Raw genomic sequence first — 27,258 nt, forward strand, 5'->3', positions numbered from 1 at the left:
ATAAGGAACCCAAAGAGCCCATTACCACGGGCTGTGCAGCAGAGGTTGAGGCCGGGAGCAGTGGTCCTGTGCCGGGTAGCGGCAGGTAGCGGCGGCGCTGTGTGCGCGCTCCGTGTGGACACTGAGCTGTGCCGCAGCCCCGCGAGGGACTGTGCTGGCTGTGTGCTCATCAGGACCCAGCCCGACGGCTCTGGAGCACGAGCAGACATGGGGAACTTTGGGGTACAGAAAACGTAACCGAGCAGCTTGGAAGCCGGGCACGACCCGTGGTGAAATTCTGTCCTGGGTCAGGTGTTAAAAAATTCCACCTGACTTCAGCGGAGTGAAAATGGAAAGAAGAGTTGGCTGGAAGGTAATATTGCAGTTCGGTGGAGGAATTAAGGCATTTAGGGTAGAAGTGGGGCCTGATACGCCTGGCTGCATTTGGTAGCAATTCAGGCTGTGTTCCACTGAGAAGCACTGAGTTGGTCCGAGTGTTGCCGCCCGGCGTGGCGACCCTCCCATACATACAGTTTGCATTGAGGGCCAGGCATGAGGGCTGCTGCTTCGCCTTTGGGACTGTAAGATTTGGAGCTGGGTCGTGGTGTGGCAGTGCAGCAAAGCCCATCCCTCCGGCCTTGCTGACTTTGCTTCCACGAGGCAGCCCTGTCGTTTTCCATCGGCACTGCTGCAGAGCTGTGTGCTCTGCCATGAGTTTGTCTGTATTCTCAGCCCCAACCACTCCCATAGCACTGAGGAAATGTCAGTCCTGGAGTGTAAACCTCTTACCAGGGTGTGCATGCCCTCTGCTGGATGTCGCCGACTGGAGCCTGGTGGGCATTCCGTGGCGTTGCAGTGAAGGGGTGCTTTGCCATCCCCGGAGATGCCCACAGCTCGTTTTCTCTGCCCGGGCAATTCAAATCATCTCTTCTGAATCGCTTTTCATCCAACAAAATTGTAGCTGAAATAAAGGCTTTTTCTTAGATTTCCTGCGTGGAGCAGTGTTACAAAGGAATGCCATTTTGGTGGCAGCGTGCCGCTGGGTGCTTAATCTCAGCCTCGTGCACTGCTGCAGACCCAGGTTTGAAAACTGGGGGGAAATGGAGGATAGAGGGCTGCAGAGACAGCGACACCAACACGTTCTAACTGTGCTGTGCCATCAGGCTCTGCAGAAGGGAGGTGCATGTCCCCCCCAGCCTCCGCTTTCCCCACTCGTAGCCATCGTGCTTTGTTTCAGTGGCCTTTTAACGGATGGCATGAGACGCGGAGCGCTTTACACCGCGTGGACTTGGAGCCCGGGCTTCGGCTCTGGGGAGGTTTATTGTCCTCTTTCCGTTCTCCATCTTTCACGGCCTCAGATCCTTATCTGACGACTTTCGAAGCAGTTCGGTTTCCATGCTGGAGTGAAGAAGGCCCTGGTTTCCACAGGGGCGATGAGGACCCCCGGCGCGGTCCCCAAACGAACGAGCAGGGATGGCCCGCAGTGCACTACAGGAGGAGCGCTGCGATGCTGACCCAGGGTGAAGCATTGCTCAGTGCTTTACGTGTGGTTCTGCACCGCTTTCGGCTCTGGAGAGCCATTGCAGCGATGGTTTCTCTTGTGCCTTTACGGCAGCGCTGCCCTTGCGGCCGTTCTGATCCTCTTGTGTTGTGCAGTACGTTTGGTTTTTTGGTTCTGCGGTGCCTGTCGTCGTCGCGGTCCCGTTTCTCTGCAGAGCAGAGATGTCTCTTATTTCCAGAGGTGTGCAGGTGTGCAGGCTTGGATGTCCATAACAGCTTCCTGTAAACTCGGCTTCCATGCACGGATGGAAGGTGGCTCGGTCATGTCGTGCTGCCGCTGCCGGTGCTGCTGGGAGCACAGCAGAGGGGACAGTTCTGTCAGATTTCCTGAATTTGCCCGACATTTCTGTGGACAAATGCACAGTTGTTCTGTTTGAATGCCGTGTTTAATTACAAAGGGTTCGTTCTGGTCTCAGGGCATGGAGTTGGTAAGGAGGCACGGCGATGCTCCTTGTCCGCAAGGTGCAGCGCCGTCCTGCTGGGTCCCCACTTGCAGCCCTGGCCCTGAGGTGGCAGCGCCTCCATGTCCTCCCTTTAATTTCAAGGCGCCCAAAGCCTGTTGCAGGGAGCGCAGCGTGCTTGCTCTCATTGGGTTGGGTCATGGTCAGTCCTGCAGTGCTCCTGCATCGGGAAGGCAAATAAGTGAACGTGAGTGCCAAACCCTGCTTGTGTAGGATAGCGTGATGATCTTTGTAGTCTAATTGCTTTTGGAAGGAATGAAGAGGGCCGGGGGCCATTTCAGGTGTAGTTGGTGTAGAATCTGGTCTTCAGTATTCTGTCTTCACACTCCTGTTGTTTCAAATGCCATTTTGCCACAGCTATTCTGTTCTAAAAGCACGTGGACCAAGAAGTCACGTACTGCCCTGTAATAGATGCTGGTATTCAGTGGATTACAGAAATAGACCGAGCAATTTGCCTCAGTCTTTTGGTACGGGTCCAATATTTCATGAACCGAGATTGATGGCAGAAAAGCATTTTTTTTTTTGTAAAGGAATGAAGCCCGGAGGGGAGCGTGGGCTGTGGGCGGAGGGGCTGTGGGGTCAGAGCTCCGTGTGAGCCTTGCACTGATGCTGATAATCAATATCAGTGTTAGAATGGCAGCGAGCGGCTCGAAGGCGCAGCCAGCCTGTGTCGGTGCCCGGTGGCCACAGGGCTGCTGGGGAGCACAGCCTGCCTTTCAGCACAGGCAGCAGTGGGGAGAGCGGTGGTGACGGACCGCTTCTGCCCTCGGTTCGTTCAGCTCAGAGCTGTGACTTTATTTCAGTGCAGATTTTAGGGTTTAATCTCCTTTGCGTTTTGATGTTAAATAAAAACAAAAAAATTCTGCCCTTGTGATAGCACACGCTCTGGCATCCTAGCGCCTCTTTATGAACCGTTCCTGGGTGCTGCGCATCCACGTAAGCGGGAAAATCCTCTTCCATGTCACAAAGGTCTCTTCTTCCCGGCGCCGTGCTGCATTTTGGGGCAGGTGCCGTTGGAGTCATTGGGATCGATAACCTTCCCTTGGCTTTGTGTCTGGTTTGCGGTTTTCTTCAGATCAGATGCTGTGCCGTTCCTGCTGTATTGCGCGCGTTCCTGCACAAACTTTGCTTTAAAATCTATTAGATTCGTTTCGTATTGTCTGTACTTCACATACGGCACAAAGCTCATTACCATGACACTTCCATCACCATCGGGCGAGATTCTTTGTGATGTAAAACACGCTGTTCAGGACCTCTCGGCAATAAATGGGATATTTTGACTGTATATCCCATGGCAGGAAGCACGGTACTGTTGGAGAAATATGTGTACATAGCCGAGGTCACGGCGGAGCTGTGCCGCCTGAGCGCCGAGCGGGGATGGCGCCTGGCTCTCCTGCCACTCGTGCTCCCCCAAAAAATGCGTCTACCTTCTAAACTTGTTCATTTTTTTCCTTGGAAAGAACAAACGTGTCCAAAACTCGTGAAACTGCCTTTGTAAGAGAGCAGTTGGTGCTTGGCTGCCGTGGCGCGGAGCCCCGCGCAGCTGCTCGGGGATGGTTGGTCTCCATTGGGGAGCACCTGGGACCTGCGCTGCAGGAAGGGACGAAAATCCTAGAAATGCAGTCGCGAGAAGGAAGGTGAGGAAAACTGCAGACCTGGGCAGAACCGATGCGCAACTTTGAACATTTGCTGCATTTTCTTAAAATTTCGTGTTTTTTTTTGTTTTTTTTTTTTTTTCAGGTAGGTTTCCCATCTTTGGTCTAACCAGGAGCTAAACCCCAAGCGTAGGGGCGTCGGAAAACCTGGGTTGCAATATTCGGGTTCGAACACCGAAAGGAAAAAAAAAATAAAAAAATACGCCAAAATGAAATGAAAAGACCGAATGGAAGCCGTTTATAGAAGCAGCCTCACTTCCCCTTCCTCCGCAGGTGGAAGGAGCCCGTCCTGCCCCCGCTGCTGCCCATCGCTGGGAGCCGAGGGGGAGGCGATGGCTGCGCTTGTGCTTTGGAAGTTGCTTAAATTTTCTACTTAATTCGATTAATCTTTCAAAGTGCACCGTGGAAAGGCGAGTGGCTTCGCTATTGATGGATTGGCAATCCTAGGACGCTTTCATTTTTATTTTTTATTTTTCTTTTTTTTTTTTTTTTTTTTTTTTTTTGCGGTTCGACAAAAATGCGGGCGCAGTATTTACGGAGGCATGGTTTTAGTTCCGGGCAGATAAGCGTTGTTGTTTTCTGAAGTACTCACAGAGCACAGCCTTGAGATGCAGCGTTTGTCAGAAGGCAGGAGCTGCCTGGAGTTCTTCCTTTGTCTCTCTGTTGATTGGCACGCATTGTGCCAATTAATGCAACATATAGATACGCGGCCGCACGCGCCGAGGTGCCACCTCCGGCCATGGCGAAGGCTCTTCTCCTGCTTTACCCAAAGAATAACAGCTCCCCAAAGTTGCTGACCGCCTTTGTAGGTCAGCTCTTGCTGTGGCCGCGCTCCACGTCCTGCTGACCCGACCACGTAAGGATGGGCGCTTTGCTGCCGAGCGCTGCTGGCGGGCGGCGCGGTGTTCGGCGCTGGGTGCTGAAGGTGGAGAGAATTAACGGGAAATCTGGCCAGATTTGTTGCGTGCATTTCAGACTCCCCTTCTTATTTCTCTAATTTTTTTTCTATTTATTTTTTTTCCCTCTCCCTCCCTCCCCCCCCTCCGCCTCCTCCCTTTCCCTGGCTCTCAACAAACACCACAAACGGGTACTTTCGGGTTGTAAAATATGGACGGCGGTGCTCCATGCGGTAAAAGACTCGAACGATTAATGCTACCCTTATGCCTCCTTTGAGTAGTTTTAGCCATGGGGCTTGGCACTGCCACCATTGTCTTTGTGCCAAAAAATATCCGCAGCGGCTGCCGCATTCTAGTACTAGAGGGTTGTCTCGAAAATTCCGCAGTGAATGCGTCGGGTGTCTACATGGCTGTGGACGCTCTCTCCTTTTTAAAACGTCAAGAAAAAAAGGGGGAGAGAGAACCCCGAGCCCTTGCAGACCCCGGGAAACGCGCGGCGCGGGTCCGAGGGGCTGAGGATGGCGCAGGAAGCGCAGAAATTCGGGAGAGGCTTTTGTATCTGCCAGCACAAATAGTTGCGTGCGGAGCCCACTCTTGCATATTATCAGCACTCTTGCAAATTTTATTATCTGAAACAAATGTGCCAGTGAATTTTAAGCAGAAAATCGACATCAAGACTGTAGCTAATTTTAAACGGACAGTTTGTACAAAAGATATTTCTCTTCTTCCCCCCCCTCCCCACCCCCCCCCGCAGCCCCCCACCCTCAAATGAAATGTAACGCCGCTACAAAAAGTATGATAATTTCGTAATTACAGTTGATAGTGAAAATCTACGGATGTGAATCTCTTTTAACAGTTTCTTGACTTTTCCGTGGATTTTGGCTGTTTGTTCGTAATGCAGAGGGCAGATTCCTGGCCGTGCACGGGAACAACGGCGGCGGAGAGGCGATAAAGTTAAAGGCTGACACGGGCAGAACGAAACACGTTCTCTCGTGGTCTCCAGAGCCCTCTGTTTGGTGGTAAAAGTGGATGCTGGAGATGAAATCTTAACAGGGAGCATAATCCTAAAAAAAAAAAAAAAAAAAAAAAAAAAAAAGTCAATCTCCTGCTGGCTGCTGTGCCGCTTTGGTACCTCGCAGACTTCGACAGAGTCCTGGACGAGTGCCCATTGATGTCATGGAAACACTCAAATTACTGAGAATGATTCATGTCTATGCTGTTCTCTTATCCTCCCCCACACAAATAGAAGTAGATTTTAACCCTGACAACTTGTAATTTGCAGCGGGTTTATTTTTGTATCCGGATAAATATTTTTTAACAACTGAAATTAAGACGAGGCTGCCGGTGTCTGCGCTGCGCGGGTGCTGGGCTGCCGTGGCCCTCGGGTTGCTCCCGGCACGCAGCCCTGCCCCACTGCCTCCACTTATGGGGCTGTTGCGCTGGGGGCCTTGGGCCGTGCGCCTCTCCTCGTTGTTCCCATCCCGAGTTGTTTCTGCAGAGGCTTTTGGTGCTCGGAGCCCAGGGGGCCGCGTGGCGGGCAATGCGTGGTTTCCCCGCAGCCAGGCACGAGGGCTTCCAAAAGTTGCGATGTGTGCAGACGCCCCCCTGCGTCGCCGATGCGTTCGGGGGGGTTCCTGTGCTGGAGGGAGGAAAACAGCAAAAGCAATGACTAGCAGACGGCCAGAGGAAGCGTTGCGGTCTGGTGTTGTGGTGGGGGAAGATGTGCTCGGTTCCCCCGCTGCGCGGGGCCGGCAGTGCTGCTGGGGCACGGGGACGGAGCAGGCAGCCCTGCCCTGCCGCAGCTCCGCGCTCTGCTGCGGCCTCGGTGCTCGCGGTGCTGCTGGCCGTTCTGCCTCCCCCCGTGGCTGCCCGCGCCGTAAGGGTGGTCTGTTGGTGTCAATATGTTTTGTATCAGCCCTCTTGACTGCTCTTTGTCTCCCTAGCACGTGGTGTAGTGCTACTCAGCCATGACTTAATGCTCTGCAGAAACCACCTCTTTCCTCCTTGGTTTTGCTTGAGTCTGCCCATTCAAACCTGAAAGAACCTTTATTTTCCTTTGTAAATACAGCGTGGCCGTAACCAGTGCTGCGAGGCAGGCTGCCGGAGCTGCGTGCTGAGGGCAGCCCGGAGCAAAACCCAGCATGAGCTCTGGTCTGTGGGGCCGGCAGCGCGCAGCAGCAGCAGCGGTGGGCCCTCCCGGAGCCGTCCCCGTCCCGGTGTCACTGCAGTGCCCGGGGAACGGCCGCAGCACGAGGCGCAGCGCAGCCCTGGGGATGGGCACTGCCTGGAGAGCTGTGCTGGGCTGGCCGAGTCCTTCTGCATCCCATCCTGGGGCGGTGCAGCCGGGATGGGCAAGTTCACTGCATGTCGCCATCCTCGGCAGGAAAAGGCGTTCATGCTCTGCTGCTGCCTGCGTGCGGTGCACGGCCAGCAGCGCCTGTTTTGTGCATGTAAGCGGCGCTGGGAAACGTGGGGAACATCCTGTAAAGCACTTGGAGAAGCTGTACGTGCACATGCGATCGCGTTGGTCATACATCTCCTTCTTCTCTCCCAACAGGTAAAACAGAAAGGGGATCATACTCATCGTACGGAAGAGACTCGAGTTTGCAGGGTTGCCACCAGGTAAGCGGGATCCTGCTCGGCGAGGCGTGGCGATGAGCGCTGTGAGAAGAAGGGTCTGCAGCTTCGTGCTGTGCCCCTCACGGGGGGCTGCCCAGCCGGAGGTGTGGGCAGCCTCTGCTGTGCTGCAGGGTGGCTGCCGGTTGTGGCCCTGTGCTGATGGAGCCCCGAGGGTCCCTTCCGTGCAGTCCAACCTCAGCAGTGACACAAGTGGCAGCGCGTGGAGAGCTCGTGTCAGCCCCCGGCTCTGGGTGGCTAGCACCGTAAATCATAGTTTTCGCAGGATCTGTACGATGTTGTGTGAAAACAAGGTTGTACTGAAGGGATAAAAATGTCTGTGGAAATATGATTTGTTGTCCCTTTTTGTTTCTGAATTGTTTTTGGCTGGAAGTCAAGGCCAGCAGGCTAACAGCAAAGCCGTCTCAAGGGAAGCGTGCGTGAGCTAGAGAAATAAGAGTAGTTTAATTAAATAATAAAGTGCCAGTGCAACACAAAGGTGCAGTGCGTGTGCGCGCGCCGCTGCGCGCTCTGCATTTGCATGCTTTTAGGTCTCCAGAGAAAGTCTGAGTCTAAAAATACTATCGATAGCCAAAAGTCCGTCCTTTGTTTCGAGACAATCGGTTTCTTTACAAGGCGCTTTCTTTTTAATTTCAGTTGCAGCATTAATCGTGCGTTCACATTCATTTTGCTCGTGGAGGATGCTGGGCTTCCTTTCTCTAAGTGCGGCAGCCTCTTACTTTGGAAAAGTATTGGAAGAATTTAATAGCCTTCTTAATATTCAAAGCTTTATGCTGTTTGAATCTGCCAGGACAAAAATAATGAGCCACAAAGGCAGCCAAAATGCGTATTATTTCCCCGTAGGAAAGGGAAGTGCTTGATCCCTTCATCCCGTGAGCGTCGGTAATGTGGGGCTGAGGTCTGCTGGCCTATTTTGGAAGCAGCCCTCGCGCAGCACAGAGGAATGGATGGGTTGGAGCCTGTGCGGATTTCCTCATCCTGAATGGGGCCGGATGGGCAGGCAGGCAGCAAAGCGACGGGCTTACAGGTGTGTGGAGCTGCGTGGTGGTGAAGCTGGCCGTGTTCAAGGCCAGGTTGGATGGGGCCCTGAGCAACCCGGTCTGGTGTGAAACGTGGAGGTTGGTGGCCCTGCCTGCAGCAGGGGGCTGGAGACGCGTGATCCTTGAGGTCCCTTCCAACCCGGGCCGTTCTGTGATCCCGTGAAGTCCTGCTCGCCGTGGAAGGAAGGCAGCGCACCGTGTGTCCGCCTGTGGCAGAGCGGGAGCTGCAGGAGGGGCCTGGGGGCGCTGCCTTGTCCCGGCTCGGAGCAGCGGCGTCAGTTCTCAGCTGGGCTCCTGCACTGGGAGCTGCTCTGTGCTCTTCAGTTTCCGTGCTGTGCGGGGAGCCTTAGTGTGGCTTGCATTGCGGGCTGCTCCCGTTCTCCTGTATCCGTGAGTATCTGCTGGACTTGGTTCCATCATAGAATCGTGGAATGGATCTTGGGGCTGGAAAGGACCTCAGGATCACAGAGTTCCACCCCCTGCCCCACGCAGGGCTGCCAGATTCCAGGAGTTGTGTATTTCCTTGAGTTTGGCAGTGAGCGGTGACCGATAGGAGCAGAGGGCAGCGTGGCTGCTGTGGGCTGAGGACGCGGTTTGGCAGTGCTGGCCGATCCCAGCATCCTTGCCTTCTGCTCATGGCTTTCCCTCTGCGTGCAGTGAGGGTGAGCTTGTTCCAACAGAGCAGGTGTGGAAGGATCTTCCAGCCCCGAGATCCATTCCACGATTCTACGATCGAATCCAGCGGATGCTCATGGGTACTCAGGAGTGGAGGGCACGCAGTTCCTGGGCTCTGACGTGACCTCGTATGGCGTTGCCTGCAGTGCTGGGAGAGGCACAGAGGTGGTGGGAGGCCAGACTTCTGGGCACAGGTTGGGCAGCGAAGGGCTTTGGGCTGTGGATGGGGCAGAACTCGGTGCTGGTAAGACTGTACCCCACCACTTGTGTGCAGGTGGTGAAGAGCTGATGGAGAAACGCCATCGCCCGGTGTACCTTCTGCTCTTTCCTTCTGGTTTAGCGAGTGAAGATTTGAGGCATTTTAGGTATGTATTTCAAAATACTTCAAATAACAAAACCTGCAGACCATGGAAGGCCTTTCTTTCTGCCGTGTGCATCCACTCTCTTGAAGTGTAATGGAAGAGGAGATGAAGCGTATGACCAGTGCCCAGACAAGAAGGAGAAGAATGCTGCTAAAATAAGAACCTCTTGAACTCCTGGAAGGTACAGAAGGAATGTGGAGTGCTGAGGGCCGTCTATTGTCTGCTCTTCAGGCTGCGCCACGACCAGAACCAACTGCGTTATTAACAAGTAGGAACCTTCCGGCGTGGAAGGAAACCCAAAGCTGCAGTTCTGCTGCGGGATTTCTGGAATGTGCTGAGAGATGGGCTTCCCTGGGCAGAAGACAGTGAGAAAAACGTGGTGATTTCCAAGGAAAATGGTGCTGGTGGTACCGCAGATTGCTGAGAGCACCCCGAGCTCAGAGCAGCCGCAGCTCCGCACGCTCCTCCCCAGACCCAGGAGGAGTGTGCAGATTTTGTTGATTCCTGAAAGGTAAATTGCTACCTCCAGATGTGATGCATTGCTCTCTGTAGATGAATTCCTGGAACAATTAAGGAAAACTAAATACTTAACGATATTGAACTTGCTACCTATTAATCTTCTGGTAGGAAAAAGCCAACAACCCCTCTTTGTGCAAACAGCAGTGATGCTCTGAGGTTTCCTTTCTGTGCGCTGCTTCTACTGGGGAGAGGAGAGGTTGATGTGCAGCTGCCGTTCCCTCAGGATGGCTTTTATTCCCGACTCAGGGGCCCAGTGCTGCTCCTACAGAGGATCATGGCAAGTGCGGCGCTGATGGCAGTGGGAATGGAGGAAGGCTCGTCGTGGGAGCTGTTTAATTCCGTCGGAGAGAAGTCAGCTGAGGAACGTGCACCAAAGTTGTTGTCGAGGCACTTCTGAAGCACTGACTTCGGTGAAGTGAATGACAAAAACCTCATTGTGTTTCGTGAAGTCAGGGTTTTACACGTTGCCTTCATTCTCTTCTGCTCTCTGTTCCCCCAAAGATCAGTTCTTTTCTGGCTGTGCCGGTTCGGGGCTGCTGGCAGTCCTTTATTTGTGCCACTTCAGCCAGGTTTCCTGCCCTCCTCTGTGCTGCCGGTTGACGCTGCAGCGTAGGTCACAACTGCAGGACCACGAAGGTTGGAAGAGACCCCTGAGATCCCCAGCCCACCCCACTGTGCCCCCTGTGTCCCCGCGTGCCGCATCCCCGCGGCTCTGGAACACCTCCAGGGATGGGGACTCCACCAGTCCCTGAGCAGCTGCGCTGCCGCAGCACCCCTCTTTGGAGAAGTTGTTGTTCCTAATAGCCATCCTGGCCCTCTCCTGACACAGCTGAAGGCAATTAATTACCTGTTGTCCTATTGTTGTTAATTTGGGGAGGATGCCAGCCCCGATCTGGCTGCAGCCTCCTTCCAGGCAGCTGTGGGGAGCGATGTTGTCCCCCCCCCCGAGCTTCCTCCTCCCCAGACCCTGCGTGGGGATCTGTGCATGGCAGCTGCAGGCAGCACCTCAGTTTCTGTGCTCAGAGAGCCTTGGGTGGCACCGTGCTGAAGCCGGGCCGGTGGGGCAGCAGGATCTGCTCATCCTCCGTGGCAGTGGCGGTGGCTGTGGGCAACCCTGAGCTGCCACGCTTTGCTGGGCGGTAGGTAACTCAAAGTGAGCAGTAAACGGAGCTGTGCAATGAGCCTGGTGGACAGAAAGCGTGCACCAGGGCTTCCAAGAGATTGTATGTGGGAGTAGACTTGGGACTATTGGGCAATTCGGATTATGTCCTTTTGGGAAATGAGGACTGAAAGGCAGCCTAGCTTTCAAGGTGCTTTAGTTTATAGCAGAGTCCCCAGATCCTGAGCTATGGTTGTTTTTACTATTAAGACTTCTCAGAAGTGAGCCTGGGTGTTGTTTTTGGACGTGATGTGCAAGAAATACAGTTGGCAGAGCTTGGAACCATCCCAGTGCTGAAGGCTGGGGCTGGGATGAAGTGCGAAGGTAAAAACGAGTGGAGTTATGCAAGCTTCGCCGGCTTTCCTTTTTTTCCTTTATTTTTTTTAAAATATCTGCTACCAAAATATAATAATCTCCATCCTGAATGAGATCATATCTGCTCGCCTTCAGCCTGACTCGAGGCGCTGCTGCAGGAAGGGCTGACGAAGGAAATGAGAGACGCAGCATTTAACCCCTGCAGCAAAATGGCTCCGTCTGTGCCGTCCTTCCCCGCAGCCCTTCCCCACCCTCATCCCCGCTGCTGCCCCACCTTGCCCTCCTCTCCCACCTCTGGAGCAGGTGGGGGCAGAAGGACGGTGAGCGATGGGGCCCTGAGCTGCTCAGGGCCGTGGCTTCCATCCGTGTGCGTGGAGGGAGGCTCCGCTTTTCAGTTTGTGAGTGTCTGCTGCTCGCTGAGGAGAAACGAAGGGCGCCTGCAGCCTACGGCGTTGGCTGAGATTTCGTATGGGCAGGGTGGAAATGTTGCTGGAGAACTCTGGAATGAGCATAACGGACGTGGAGAGAGCGGGGCGGCTCCGGTGGCAGAGGCGTGTGGATGAATGGAGCCCAGCTGCCTGCCACTGTGCCCAGTGAGCGAGCAAACCTGCGCACGACAGCGCAGTCATGCTGGGAAGGGAATGGGCAGAAAGCCACTGGCCCGTTCTCTTCTGCCTCCCAAAAGTCCCGGGACTTCCTTTTTTTCTGCTGCGAATTATTGAACTGTTGCAACATCTCCGATTATACGAAGAGAAGTCCAGCAAGGGGGAAAGAAAGCGAGGGGAGCCATCTGACATCTGTGCGCTCCTGACAGGTCCTGCTCCGGTGCTTCGTTCGGCTGGGACGAGCGCGTGCTCTGAGATCGGGTTGTGACGTGAGCCGCTGCCGAGTGCCTCCTGCAGGAGCGGCGGTGGGAGCAGCGAGGAGCTCGGAGCCCTCGAGGCTGAGCCGTTTGCCGGGCATGCCGAGCCTTCTGCCTGTCCTGAGTGTGATGCTCCGTGCAATCCTTGCTGCCCTGCAAAGCGCTCTGAGCTTTCGCTGCTCGTTTTGCTGTTCCTGGGCGCAGTGAGCAGCGAGTGGTGGGGAAGGCAGAGCTGTGGCCGCAGACGTGGGGTGCACACAGGGCTGCGTGTGGGTGCGGAGCTGCTTCCGAGCTGTGCTTTGCTTGTGAATGCTGGGGGCAGAGAACTTCCCCGTTTTATTGGTATTGTATACAATAAGTTATTAAATTTCATCTCTGTAATACACCTGCAGTAAAATAACAAAACATTACTGCACTTAAGGAACATGTGTGTGTGTTGCAGCGTTCCACCCCTCCCTTCCAAACAGCTGCTTATGGATTTCGAGATCCATTGTACGTATTCCCCAGAGCCCACCTCTAATAATCGAGACACATCTGCCATTGCGGTATTACAGGCATATGCAGTTTTATTGAAAACTGTACCTGTGTATAAAAAAAATTAAATAACTCCTACCTCGGTTAAATTGGCAAGCTACCTTTTCTGAGGATCGTATTGCAGACCCCTGGAGACACGCCGAGCTCGTTTTGTTCCTCTGCTACAAATCACGGAGCGGTTTTTGCTTAGTCAAATAACAAGATTTCCTCGCGTTTGAATGGCAGGATCCCTTTACCTGCAGCGGTTCCTCCTCTGCTCTGCCTGCTGTGGCAAACACACGGCAGAGCTGCGCGGGATGCTGAGCGACACCTCGGCTCACAGGGACCTCCTGGCTCACCCATCTCCGCGGGTGGAGGAGCGGCCTCCTGCCCTTAGCAGTTTGTTGGTGATATTTGGAGAGCCTGACTCCTTGGCTGGGCAGCGCCCGCTGTCCGCCCCAGCTGTCTGGGGAAGCGTGTGCTCCGCAGAGATGCGGTGCAAGGTATAGCGTGCTGTGTGTGCACTCTGTGAAGCAGACGCAGGCAGAAGCAGCTCCGTGCCGCAGGAGTGCCACAGGGTTTCTTGGGTCCTCAGCTCCTTCAGCACGGAACCCAGTGGAGCTCGGAGGTGCTGGCTGACCTCGCGGTTGGCCGTGGGATGCAGCTGGGATGGAGGAGAAGATGACTCCCGGCCTGACTGTGTCACAGGCCAGCAGAGGATGTGGACAGGTGACGCTTTGCCTGCCGTGAGAGCAGACGGCCCAGCATCTCGGTGGGGCTGGGGAGCTTCAGCTGCTGCCATGTGCAGTGATTCGCACGGGAGGAGATTTGCCTCTGCCGTCGTTTCCGCTCGAACGTCTTGCTGTGGGAGGTGGATCCGTGGCTGCAGGAATCACTTCACGTGCTCGTGAGCTCCTGCCATCATGGGCACGTCGTGGGCTAATGCTTTCGATGTTACGGCACTAAAATAACGGCATAGGAGATAAAATTTCCATGTTAAAAAGGCCCAGACTTAAGTTCGGATGCCTGAGTGGCTCATTTAGCAGAACTCCTCATGCGTCCAGAAAGACACGTTGTCATTGTCCGTATCATAATTGAAGAAATGCTAAAACCCATCGCTGCAATTTAGTGGTAAAAGGAAGCGCTTTCCTCGTGGCCCTTCGGCTCAGATGTTAAGCTGAGGGCTATTTTGTTGGAAGTGAGCATTCCAAGGGCACCTTTCTGGAGCTTATAACCTGGCAACAGAATAGCACTGCTATTTGTAATGTGCAGTAATAGGTTTATGTTGTGGTTGAGTGCTAATAGGGGCTCGGTTTGCCTTCGCAGTGGCTGCACTCTGACTTTCCGTGCTGTCGTGGGTGTGATAAACAGGGGGATGAGGTCCGCCTGCGGGGGGACGCGGTGGGTTGCGATCCCACTGTACAGCGTGCTGCTGTGTCAGGGCTGACCAGCGCTTGATGGAGGACCTCTAGCAGGAAGGTGGGCTGCTTTCGCTCATTCTGGCAATTTTAAAGGCTCGGAATTGACTGCTGAGTGCCCAGGTGGATGCGGGGCTGAGAGGCAGGGGTGTTCTTGGCAGGTTTTGCTTCATCTAAATGCATAAACCCTGCAAAGCAAACAAAAGAGGTCACTGCAATGCTGGCTGAAACCATTTTCACCGCACGCTCAGGGCAGGCCTTTGTCGAGCACCCACGGCTTTCTCCGCAGGCAGCGATGACTGTCGCCCTGCGTTCCCATCCCTGTGGCGACCAGCCCGCTCCTTCCCTTCCCATCTGTGAGGCCGATGGCGGCGTGCTGAGGAGGAGCTCGCCGCCCAGCATTGCCAGGGGTTGTGATGGACGTCACATCGGACGCGGATGTGGGGAGGAAGCCTTGTCGTGCAGCCGCTCCGTCGGTCCCTGACGCCCCTCCGAGCCGGTGGCCCGGCTGGCTTTTAGAGCAGAGCTGTCTTCTGGTCCTTCCGTTCTGCCCTGCGTCCTCGTTCCTGGGAGGCCCTCTGTGACTCAGGCCTTCCTGCTGGGGCTCCGGGCTCCGGCTGTTGCTGGAGGACCTTTGCTCTCTGCTGTTGTTGTGCCCAGGCCCACGAGTGGAGTCTCAGCCTCTCCCAGTGCTCACGGACAGGGACGATGGTATTTCCTGCAGGTTTATGGGGCTCCCATGGTTGCCACGAGCCCACGTGGCCGGTGTCGTTTGCTGCGTGGTGCCGCATTGCTCATTTCCAACAGACCATTTCCAATAGCCTTTTTACTACCCAGAAGTTGCTCTGCTCCCCCCCACCCCCTCTGACATGTGGTTACCTGCTGCTTACAGGGGAATGAATAGCATCTTTAATCACGCTTAATTACCATGCAACTGCAGGCAGGAACTTTGCATCCAGAGCAGCTCAAGATGGAGAAACGAGATCCTTTGCAGGCAGACAGACGCAGAGCGCCGATCCTAAAAGGGATCACTATTTTCAAAACGTTTGGTGTGCAAGATTTAGTCAGGATCTCTACTTTCTAAGGCAGCCACTCATTAATTTTCTACGAGTCTTCAAATTTCTCTTCTTCTGCAAACTTCCTTGCAGCATTTCCAGTTGCAGCCTCAGCCATCTGCAGCGCGTCTGCATCTCCCCAGGTTTCAGTCTCCAGTACGTCTCCCTTGCTTGCACTTCACATGGGCTGGTGTTTACATTTGAAGTCGCTCAGGTCAGAAAGCAGGCAGCTCGGCACATGCGTGCAGGGAGCGCTCGGCGTTGTGGCAAACAGCTGCTGCAGATGCAGACGGTGGCTCGTTCAGGTTTCTTCACCTGCTCTGCTGTGTGCTCCTGTGGAAGGTCCAGATAAGCGCCAGCCCACTGCCTGTGTATTTTTAAGAGCTTTCCAGTCAGCTCCCCGCGCCTGATTTTCACAGAGAGCTCTTTAAGTTCCTCCTTGGCGATAGATGGAGAGAAAATAAACCCGCTTGCCCCACCTTGAAGGATGGTTTCCGTGCTGCTTTGCCCCTTTGCCTGGCAGCAGCTCTGCCCCCATGGATGACCTCCTTTGCTTCACGGCTTAGAAAAGGTCTGGTTACCTCTGAGAAGTGAGGTCCTCAGTGGAGGTATGAGGATGTGAGTCCTGCCAGCTACTCGCGTACGCAGAAATGAAAAGCAGCGACTAAGTGCTGCTGTCCTCCTGCCTAAAAAAGGAAGCCTGCTGATGCTGCAGGGTCTCTGCTCTTCGGATCAGAGCTGGATGGCAGTCAGGGTCCCTTCAGCTCTGTGCGTCCCGTCGCCGTGCCCTCCTCAGCCCTCGTGTCCTCGCTCTCACTCAGCTGAGCAGCAGCATTTCCAAAGGAGGCTTGACTGCTCCCTCTGTTCTGGAGGTGCACATGGTTGGTGCTGAACAGATACAGAACACTGATCCTGCAGCAGCCGGCCGTTTCCTGATGTCTTTTCGGCGGCCGAGCTGCGCCTGCCAGGCACTCAGGTCCTGCCAGTGTTCAGCAGTAGTGGAGAAGTCAACATTTCGGTTTGGTTTTGAAGTTTAATGACAGCATACAGCCATCTGTCTGCAGGCTTACAGGCCTGGCTGCTTTATTTTCTGTACTGTTCTCTTCCTTTGAATACGGGTCCTGGTTGGCTTTCTGGAGATGTTTTTGTTGCAGTGGTGAAGGTACAGGCTGTGCTACAGGTGGAATTCCACACGTTCTTGTCTTTCTGAAGTGCCTGGAGAGAATGCATATAAAATCTAATAGAAATCAACCCTATCACTGGTGTGTAGCTCTCTTGGGAATTTCTCTGTTGCTTTTCGCACACCGTTTTAATATATAGGATTGCCTTTAAAGTGCAGGTGGTGAGTAACAGTGTGCTGTGACAGCTACAGCTTTTAGGACGGAGATTTTTAATCTTAACGTAATGCAAAAAATAGCAGTGACTGCCAGCACAGCACGGCACGGCACGGCACGGCACAGCATGGTGTGGCACGGCACAGCAGAGCCCCCAAGGGGGACGTCAGTGAGATGGGTGCAGTCGGTGCTCTTTCAGCAGCATCAGAAGAGCTCTGCAGCCCTCCTCCAGCCCCGCTATGAGTGGCATGTGGAGGCTGCTGTCGCTCCTGCCCCTCTGCGGGCACGTCCTGATACCCTGAGCATACATTTCATGGGACTCTGCACAAGCAGCACAAGCAGCTTTGAAATCACCAGGGTACAACAGGGTGTGTAGCTTTAAGTAATCCTGCAGGGCTCGGTGAGGCTCCTGCTGCACGTACTCTTCTCCCTGGCTAGGAGCAGGGCGATGCTGTGCTGCTGCCCGTTAGTTTTCCAGTTCCTAGGAGCTCTCTGAAGCTGCTGGGATTTGCAGCTTTCTGCTGGCTCTCTGCTTCTTTTCCTGCTTCTTTTCCTCATTCTTGGACAGAGCGGTGATGCAGTGGCGCAGCTGCCCTTGGAAATGGTGGGGTCACCATCCCTGGAGGTGTCCCAGAGCCATGGATATGTGGCACGTGGGGATGTGGGCAGTGGGCACGGTGGAGTCGGTTGGCCTTGGGAAGCTTGGAGGGCTTTTCCACCCTTAACGATTCCACGATTCCGTGCTCCATTCCGTGATGCAGAGGTTCCACTGGTGGTGCATCTCCGTAGGACAAGAACTGCAGTGCAGAAAGAAGGGCTGTAAGTGTTGCTCTGCGCAGTGCTTCTCTTCAGCCTGCTGTTCCTCTGCTGTGCAGTCATTCTGCGTGGTGGCCTGCATGGATCTGTGAGCTGTCAGGTGCACCAGCTCTGCGTTCCGTGGCGTTTGTCCCCGGCACCAAACCGAGGGGGTAACAGCTAACAGCCCTGGGCAGCTGTGCTCCACACCACAGCTGTTCAGGTTTCCTGCGAGAGCTTTGTTCTGTCGTGTGCCGGCGTGAGGACAGATGGAGTCAGACCTTGGAAGAAGAAGTAAGAGAAGGCCTGGGCAGAGTTGGAGAAGACAAGAGAGCAGAGCTGAAGGAAGACGTGCCTGCACGCAGACCCCTGCAGGACTTCTGAAATGGGTGCTGGCCCCCAGGGCGCTTGTATCGAGTGCTGCTTTCCCCCCAAAAAAGCAGCAGTGTTTTGGAGCCCGAATTAAGGGGCATGCCCCTGTCTGCAGATGCGCTGTTGCTGCCAGGATTTGATCAGGCTGCTGGCTGCACCCGCTCTGGTTGGTTAACAGGAATGGATGTGAGGTGCTGCTGTGTGTGAGTGCTGGGGCTGCTCCCTCTGCGCAGCGCAGCCACAGCTTTTGGAGCCCAGGCACCCTTCATCTTGCCGGGCATTCTCTGGCAGTGCTGAGCAAGCTGCAGGGCTCCGCTCCGACTCTGACACACCAGCTTGTTAGGCTTTCACCTGGCTCAGCAGAAACAGGCGCTTTTTCTTCCTTCCCATTTCTCACAGCAGCTGAATTGGCCGATTTTGTTGTTCTTGGAGGGCAGCTCTAATATTTTGTCCTGTCTCAAGCACAAGGTGACCTAAACTTTGCAGACTTCACTTGAAATGAATGTGCCTTTACGTTTTCCTCCTGGGCTGCGCGCTGTGTAAGGATGGCTCAGTTCCATTGGCAGGCCTGTATGCAAAGAATGCGTGGAAAAATACATGGCCAGGGGTGGAGAGCAGGGCGTGCAGTTTAGAAGAGAGGCAGAAGGGAAGTTCACAGGGCATAAATGCTGCATCTTTTGCCACGAGTTGGCATTTTGCTTGGATGTGCATAGACCAACAGTGACCTCAGAGCAGCAGCACGCAGCAGGAACGGTGCGCCCAGCAGCACGGGGCTGTCCTGGCTCTCCCTGCTCGGAGGGATTTATTTGCAGCCCGCCGTGCACCGTTGGGTTCCGAGGCACTTCTCCCCACTCTCCTTTTGCATCGGGGTGCAGGTTCCGCTTCGCAGCACCCAGCCCTGTCCTGGTGCAGGATGCTGGAGGATGCCCTCGTAGCTGATGGTTGCAGGCGGGTCGTGGCTCTTCCAACAGAACCTCTCTTCTGCGTTAGGAAGGGGGAGGCTGCTGTTTGTCTTAATGATGAATTTAAAAGAAAAGGCATCCTCAGAGGGACTGACAGTGCTCAGCGTGGCCCCTTGCTATTCTTTTGGACAGGAAGTTTCTTCAGTCTTGTGGATATTTTTACCGTAACCTTTCTGAGGTTAACAATATTGCTGGCACAGTTTCAAGAAACGCTCTTGATTCCCGTACATTTGAACTTCCGTAAGCCCTTTCATTCTTGTCCTGTTCAAAGGGAGGGCAATAATTATGTCACCGGAAGTGGGAATGTAGCCACAGATCAGCCTGGTAAAGACTGAGGCGTTCTGAGGTGTTGCTCCCCTCCGGGGCAGGGTGCTGCCTTGAGCTGTGTGCGGATTGCTGCCGACCCCGGGAGGCGGTGATCATCGGCTTGATGGGTCAACAGCTTTCTTTAGGGCTGGTAATAAAAGTGCCCAGGAGGTGGGACATCCTCACTGAGTCACGTCGAAGTGCTTACTTGAGCTGAGAGAAAGCAGAGCGTGGCTCGGGAGTTCTTGCCTGCGAGTCGCTGGGATTTGTCTCAGGGAAGAACAGTGCAGAAATGCCCCGTGTGTCACCTGGGCTCCCTGTGATGCAGCTCGGAGATCTTGGCTTCTGCCGCTCTGTAAAAATCACTGCAAAGCTTTGCTCGTTCGTCAGCTCCCAAAACCCAAGTGATTTCGGAGGGTTCTCCGCTGGCTGCAGCTCCATGTGCTCCGGTCACTGCCGCTCCGCCGTTCAGTCCGCAGCTCTGCAGCATCAGCAGTGCCACAGCTCTCAGCTGCCTCATCTCCCACCCCGCAAGGCCTTACAGCCCGAGCTGTTGCAGTGTGAGGCTGAGCGCCCACTGCTGCGGTTGCTGGAGGTGCCAGCTGTGCTGCGTCCCCGCTGCTCCGTGGCACGAAGCGTCGCTCTGCCCAGGAGGTGTGAGGAGCCGCCGACCGTGGATGCGCACCCACATCTGCGTTGCTTTACCCACCCCTGTTCTCCTCATCAGATGCCGGGGCAAGGCAGGGGCGGTGCTTTGCTGGGTGATGTCAGGGCTCTGTAGGCGCTCGTGGGCTGCCCCTTCTGCCCCAGGCCTTGGGGACCTGCCCTTCTTGCTGCTGGCCGGCCCGCCGGCACGCACTGCTGCAGGCGTTGTTTGGGCTGAGGAGCGTTTTGAAAGGCTCTGATCATCCGGCTGGCTTTTGCTGTGCTAATGAGAGTAGTGTTCTGAAAGACTGCAGATGACCGAGTGAATGCCCGGACTGCTTCCTCCTGCTGCACAAAGGGATCGAACCCGGCTCGGGAGCTTGGGGCCTGCGGTGGGATGCTGGGGCCAGGTGAGGGGCTCTGGGACCAGAGCACTGCAGCCGGGTGCAGGATGTTGGGATCAGGCACGGGGCACTGGGTCTGGGTGCGTGGCATTGGGACCAGTTACAGGGTGTGTGTAGGGTCAGGCACGGGGACCTGGACTGGGCGCTGCTCCTTGGCCAGCAGCAGTGGGGAGCGTCTGGAGGTGGTGTGGGAGACCCGGTTGTATTCGTGCACGTGGTTGTGCACCACTGCACTGGTGCTGTGCATCACTTGCAGGCCTGTGCTGCCGCTGCTCTGTGCAGCAGTGGAACTGTGAGTGTGGTCACTTCAAAGGCTCTTTCCACCCCCGAGCCCTCGAGCAGAAGCTCTGTGGCAGAAAGTCCGCAAAGGGAGCAGACTTGCTCAGCGGAGGAGGAATCCCTTCTTCCCCTCAGATTTTCGGTTCAGGTGAACCGCTTCTTATCGTTTCTTCCTGAACACTGGAAAGTGAAGTATTTTCATTAGGCTGGAGCTTCAGGAAAAAAAAAAAAAAAATGGAAGACTGTGCAATTGGTGGTAAAATCATTCACCGCAAACACAAATGGCGGGGATGGCAAATGCGGAGGAGTGACTCACCTTTGGTGAGCATCGAGCGGCACTGCCATCACCTGAGTCATGGCGTGTGATGGCGAACGAAGAGGTGGGGGGAAGCGCGAGTGCACCCAGAGAAAATGTGGGGACAGGAGGTGAGGAGTTGCAGCTGCCTTCCTTCCTTGCTCACCTGATGAGCACAGAGCGGATCCGAAGCCCTGCTGAGCACGGGGAGGTGTGGGCGCTCCCTGCTCGGCACAGTGCGTGAGCTGTGGCGGCCGTGCTTGCGCTCGGGTTGTGCTCAGTCCTGGAAAGGCACGGCTGGGAAAAACGACTCGAGGAAGGCGTGAAGCTGAAGAGCAGTTTTAGGTGACGCGGATGAAGAGAGAGAGAAGAAATGAACAAGAAGTAGAGAGTGAGGGCCGGCGGCGTTACTGCGCGAGGGCTGGGTGAAGGTGAACTGCTCAGCAACGCCTGCGAGCGTTGCCTGATGGAGAAGGACAGAGGCAGAAGAGGAGCAGAGCAGGCGAGGTGCTGCCCTGCGAGTGGGGGGAGCGGAACAAAAGGTTTTGTGCTGCCAGACGGAGGAGGAAAACGAAGGCGCCGAGGCCTCCCTCCCTTGGTACACGCAGAGCGCTGCGGAGAAAGCAGAGCCCTGCGAAAAATGGGTCTGTGCGGCAACTTCCTTTGTCCTTTGGAGTCAGACATTTTCGGCAAACGCTTTTCAGAATTACTGTTGGTTTAGAAAAAGGGAAAACAGTGCCTTTGCTTTGAAAACATTCCCGGTGAAGCCCACGGAAATGGTTTCCCTGTTTGCCATCCGTGGTTTGCAATTTACACTTGGCATTAGAGAGAAACGCTGGGCGCAAATGACACGGAGAAGATTTTGCAGAGAGCTGCCAAATTTCCAAAAGCTAAAGAAAGGAGTATTTGTAGGAATTGGACAGATTATGAACAGATGCCCCGATAGTCACATGATAAGTGGAAATTTAGTTTCATAATTTGATTAAAAACAGAGGATTGGAATCACAGAAGGAAATAACCAAGGAATGATTCAGATGTGTACGCAGCATTACTCGGTTAACTTGACTTAAGTGAAAATTCATAAACCGAGGGCAGGGCAGCGAGGGGAGCTGGTGATGGGGAACCAGGCTGCATCCTCTGTTTCACGGGGGGGAAGGAAGCAGGACAGCGGCCTTTAGGATTTCGTTAGCTTAGGAAAGAGGAGAGGGACTGCCACGTGAAGCAGGGGGGATGTCAGCAACCTCGAGCTGCTTTGTTGGCGCACTTGGGGCAGAACAGGCGCCGCAAGGTGCAGCGCAGCGGCTTGACGTCCTCGTGGCGGGCACCGGGTGCAGCGTGCAGGTTCTCAGTGCCAAGGACGGAGGCAGCACGCTTTGTTGGTGCTCTTTTTTTTTTCCTGGAGAAAGCTTTGATGCCGGAGGGGCCCGCAGTGTGTGGGTCGGCGGGCCAAACAAGCAGCCGGGATCCCCATGCAGCAGCGGGAAGAGCTGGGAGGCAGGAGCGCGCAGGGCCGGGCAGGACGGCGGTGTGCCTGCTGGGTGCTGCGGGGCTGTGCTGCTCGAGCTGCCTGTGCTGCAGCTGTGCAGGGCTGCTGGGCGCCAGCAGCACGCCGACCTGGCACTCAATCAGCAGAGTTTCGTCTCTGCGTCGCTTCCCGTTTTCCTCTTCCCTGCCGCATCCCTGCGTGCTGCGTTTGCTTCCGGATCGCGGCTTGGCACAAAGAGGGCAAAAAAAACAGAAGAGTAAATATGTCGGTTGTCAGCAAAAAAATAAAGAAAAAAAAGGCCTTTCTGGAAATATTTTCTCCTGATCGGTGTTTTCAGAGGCTTTTGGGTTATAAGCTTCCGGGACATTCACCTTTAATCTGAATTAATGCCGTAGTGACAAAAGGCAGCGCTGTCGTACCGCGCCTCACCTCTTTCTGTGGGAAAGGAAACACTGTTTCTAAAAACCAGTTTCCCAGCTCGGTGGGCACGGAGCAGATATGTAAATGTCACAGCTGCTGGCGTTCAGGTGATTTTTGTTCGAAAAAGCAGCATTTGTCTTTTCCAGGGGGGCGACACCACACCCGTGCGGACGTTACTTTGCCGTACTGTGCGCGCGTTTCCTCCCGCGCGGCTGCGGCTCTTTGTCTGGTTGTCTCCGTGTTGCGGGCAGGATTCCCAGTTAGCGACTTGTTTCACCAGTCGGGAGGGCTGAGACGGGGCCGCAGCAGCCACAAAGGCAGAGGCACCGAGGAGGAGCAGCGCGGCGCGGCTCTGTGCTCCGCGTTTGTCTTCTCCGGCGGCTGCTGCTAGCCCCGACTCGCGTTCTCTGCTGGCAGATCCGCCGTGCGATTCACTGTGTGTGCGATCAGCCGAGCGGGCTGCTGGCAGCGCAGGTCTGCGAGGACCAGCACGGCGCGGCTGCCACGCCGGAGCGCTGTGGGTCTCGTAGCGACGGGCTGAAGGAGCTGTAGGGTTTTCGTGCGGCGCGGCTGCAGCCAGAGGCGCCCCGTGCAGGATGTGCGGGCACACCAAACCCTGCTCTGGAGAGTGGAAGGGAGCCGGACGAATGTGGCACTTAGGGCTTAAGCTCATCTTTTCGTGGTGGTAAATAGGAACCGTGATGCTGCGTAGTTGTGCCAAACGAAGGTCTGGCTTGGAGACGCGCGCCCTGCGCTCCGTCGGCGCTCTGTCGGCGCTCCGTCGGCGCTCTGTCGAAGCTCTGTCGGCGCTCTGTCGCGCTCTTTGTGGCAGGCCGCTGGCAGCGGCACCGGCTGCCCATTGTTCTTCCCGCGAGCACCTCGGGAGCAGTGCTGCCCGCGTGCTGCCGTCGGGCTTTCCTCCCCACAACAAACCCACCTCTTTTGTGCCCCGAAGCAGAGCCGCGTCGCGTCCCACCCCGCACCGAGGACGGTGCTTTTCTGCTCGGGGTCCGCCGCGCTTCGGGCGGTGCCGAGGAGCACGCACCGCACTCGGCGCGCCCACGTGTGAGCGCGGTGCGAGGGTCGCTGCGGGGCGCCGGGGGCGCTGCAGGCTGGGCAGGGCGGTGCGCGCCCTCATCCCGGCCCCGGGGCCGCGCTCCGGGTACGCGGCCGTGCTGCAGCCCGCGTCGCCGCCGCTGCCTGCCGGCCCGGGAGGAACGGACGGGCGTTGCGAAGCGCAACTGGTGGCAACGAGGAGCGCTCGGTTGCCGGATAAACAAAGGCGTGCGGCCGCGCGGCCGTGCCTGCGGTCGCTTCCCGGGGAGCAGCTCACGTTGGGTCTCCTTCCCGTAGGAACCTCTGCATCTGTTTGCGGAGAAAGATGTTGGGATGAGAGAGACAAAAACAGCGTCGGGGGTGTGCGTGTGTGTGTGTTTTCTGCTCCGAAGGCGAATCTCGTTTAATCTCCGATAGTTTGCAAACGCTGCCTTGTGGAGTTTTCCTTTCAGTGCAGTGAGAGCCGGGCGGCCGCGTGCAGGGATTTGAGCGGCTGAGGCTCCCCGACATATGGATCAGCCGTGCCCAGATTTAGCAGGTCTGTCTTTATGTTAAAACGTATACGTGATAGAAGTGTGTGACTGAAGGGGATTTGCTTTCTGCGGCTCATCCCGCGGCGCTGCGAGGCGCTCAGTCAGCCCCGTGCGTTGCCAGAGGACGCTGGCAGCGAGTGCATGGCCATTTTCTCCGGGAGCTCCGCGTCCCTTTCTGGCCGTGATGCGGTGGAGCCGCAGCCATTTTCGCTGGCGCAGGTGTTGTGCTGAGAGGAGCCGAGTCGCTGCAGGTGTATCTCCGACGTGAGCGAGAGGTGAAGCTCGGAGCGGCGATGCTCGGCGCTGGGCTGTGACGGCCGGCGGGGCGCCGGGCAGCGCGGCGGTGCCAGCGGGCGGCGCGGGATGCAGCGCCTGTCCGCCCGTCCGTCCGTCCGTCCGTCCCCCCGCACGCATTTCGGTTTTGCTGACCTGGGAAAAAAAAAAAGTAATATCGCTTTCCCGAATCAAAAGTTATCCCGAGACGTGTTTTGGAGGCGCGGCAAAAGAAGAAGGATGTTTTAATTTCTGGTTTTCCAGCTCGCGGGCCGTATTTGACCAACTGCTTTCAGCAGAAGACATGCCACTTTGTTGAGCTATTTAGGAATCAAAAAGACTGCCTTAATTTAAGACAAGGAGCCTTTGTTTTAGTTGGTGACTGCCTTGTGAAATTTTTCAGTTCTCAGCGGGTTAACCAGGGAACAGGGGCAGAGTCATAATTGGCCTATTTAGAGTATTTTGCATGTGAATAGTGTGTTAGTGAAGCATTACTAAGTCTGTTGTGAGTGACATGGTGATTAGAATTTAGATTAGGGAAAACACATTCTGTACTTTATCAAGTACAGTAATTAGTTCAGTCAGTAAAAGTTGATTACAAGTAACGATAAAGTTAGATTTTTGGTGCTTAATTTTGAAATTTCTTTATTAAGCGGTAAACTCGTCCTCGGCACAGCCGCCTACACCTGCCTCGCTGCCTCTCGGGATCGTGCGGAGAGCAGGGGGGCAGCCGGGCGCCGCGGGGCGCCGCGAGGACGGAGCGGCGCCGGGAAGGGGCTGCGATGGCGCGGGCCGCGGGGCCGAGCGGCGGGCGTTGGGCAGCGCCGCTCCGCGGGCGCCGGCGGCGGAGCCGCGCGGTGCGGGACGCGGCGGGGCCGCGATGTGCGTGCGTGCGCACGCCGGGGCGCGCGGCGGGACGGCGTCCGACGGCTGCGCGGCGGCCCTGGGCGGCCGCTCCCGCTGCTGCTGCGCCGTGGACGTGAACGGTTCGGCGCTTTCCGGAGGCTCCTCGGAAGCGGCGCGGAGGCGCGGGCGGTGCACGCTGAGCGCGGCTCTGCAAGGCCCGCCGATCCGCGTGGCCGAACGCGGCGCTTCGACTCCGCCGTGCGCATCTCGGCCGCCTCGCGCGCTGGGAGCCGCCCGCTCCGCTCTGCCGGCAGCGTGCCGCGCTCCGCTCAGCGCTGCGGCGCCTGAGGCCGTCCTCTGACATCTTGTTTGCAGCGAGGAAACTGCGCTGCTTTCCAGCGCGTCGCTTAGCGGGGCTGCGAAAGTTTGTGCAGCGCCGGCTGCGTTCGCGCGAGCGGGCAGCAAGCGTCCTCTGGGTGCAGACGATCTCCTTGTGCACCCATTGAGCTGCGCTGCTCTGCCTGGAGCGGCGCCGGATGCAGAGCAGCGCCGCGGGCCACGCTTGCGTTTCGGCAGGCCGCGGTTTGCTTCGTGGCTGCGTGTCGGTGGGGACGCGAGCGGCAGCTCCGCATGGCACGCACACACCTCTGTCTTTCTGTCCTCCAGCAAAGTCTCCTGGCCGGGGAGATGGACATCGGCAACCCCGGGGCGCTGTCCCCCAGCAAGCCGGGCTCCCAGTACTACCAGTACTCCAGCAATAACCCGCGCCGCCGGCCGCTGCACAGCACTTCCATGGGTGAGTGAGCGAGCGAGCGCCTCCCCCCGCGCTGCGCACGCAACAGCGGGCCCCACGGCGGGCTGCACGTGTGGGGTTGGCGGCCGTGGCTGGGGGGCTGTGGGCACCACGCGGAGGCCCCGCGGCGCTGGGAGCGCTGGGCACGCTGCTGCCGAGGGCAGACCTGCTCCGTAGGAGCCGTGCCGGCGGCCTGCCGGCCTTGACCAGGACGCCGTTCTCTCTGTCTTTGCAGAAGTTCAGACAAAGAAAGTTCGGAAAGTTCCTCCGGGGTTGCCGTCCTCAGTAAGTACCGTGCGGCGCGGCCCGGTGCGGTGGGGCGGGACGGGGCGGGACGCGGCCATTGGCACCCACGGGCGATGGATGGCCTCGGGATGAGGTGCAGGACCACCCCGTCTCTGCTCCTGGGTGACGGACGGCCTTGGGATGAGGCGCAGGGCTGCAGCGCTCATCTCCCGCTGGGGTGACGGACGCCCTGGTGGCGCGCGGCACGGTGCAGGTGCCCGCAGTGCCTGTCCCAGTGGGAGCCCCATGTGCTGAGGGCTGTGGCGAAGGATGGAAGATGGATCTCGTGGAAGATCGATGAGGCCTTGGGGTGCTGGGGCCACGCACCGGGGCTGCTGGGCAGTGCCAGGTGGCCACCAGCGGGAGCTGCCGTGTGCTGGGGACACGTGGGGCATAACGAAGGAGCAATAATTAGGCAGGGCTGGTGCAGGTAGTGGGAGAAATGTGGTGCCAGCCTTGAGAGGTCAGCCCTTGGAGGTCACCTCTTGGGGGTCAGTCCTTGAGGTCAGCCCTTGGAGGTCAATCCTTGGTGAGGTCAGACCTTGGAGGTCACCTCTTGGCTGTCAATCCTTGGAGGTCAGCCCTTGGAGGTCAGCTCCTGAGGGTCCACCCTTGGGGGTCTGCCCTTGGAGGTCGGTCCTTGGTGAGGTTGGACCTTGGAGGTCAATTCTTGGAGGTCAACCCATGAAGGCCAGCCTTTGGAAGTCAGCCCTTGGAGGTCAATCCTTGGTGAGGTCATCCCCTGGAAATCAGCCCTTGGAGGTCATCCCCTGGAGATCAACCCTGGGAGGTCAATCCTTGGGGGTCAGCCCTTGGAGGTCAGCCCTTGGGGGTCAGCCCTTGGAGGTCAATCCTTGGAGGTCAGCCCTTGGAGGTCAGCCCTTGGTGGGGTCAGCCCTTGGAGGTCTATCCTTGGAGGCCAATCCTTGGAGGTCAGCCCTTGGTGGTCAGCCCTTGGAGGTCAGCCCTTGGTGGGGTCAGCCCTTGGAGGTCAGCCCTTGGAGGTCAGCCCTTGGTGGGGTCAGCCCTTGGAGGTCAGCCCTTGGAGGTCAATCCTTGGAGGTCAAT

General features: G+C 56.5%; 1 protein-coding gene across 1 annotated transcript in view; it reads left to right on the forward strand.

Annotated features, from left to right (window-relative positions):
• The window catches only part of TCF4 (transcription factor 4), a gene marked incomplete at both ends in the record, with an annotated part of 105,935 nt that extends 79,652 nt beyond the window's left edge, over window positions 1-26,283 (forward strand). The window contains 3 exons of the mRNA XM_079548340.1: window positions 7,109-7,173; window positions 25,779-25,908; window positions 26,141-26,283. Coding sequence (XP_079404466.1) covers window positions 7,109-7,173; window positions 25,779-25,908; window positions 26,141-26,283 — 338 coding nt within the window. The remainder of the gene's footprint in view (window positions 1-7,108; window positions 7,174-25,778; window positions 25,909-26,140) is intronic.
• Window positions 26,284-27,258: the final 975 nt, after the last annotated feature.

The sequence above is a fragment of the Tetrao urogallus genome (assembly GCF_951394365.1).
Source record: "Tetrao urogallus genome assembly, chromosome: Z".
Lineage (NCBI taxonomy): Eukaryota > Metazoa > Chordata > Aves > Galliformes > Phasianidae > Tetrao > Tetrao urogallus.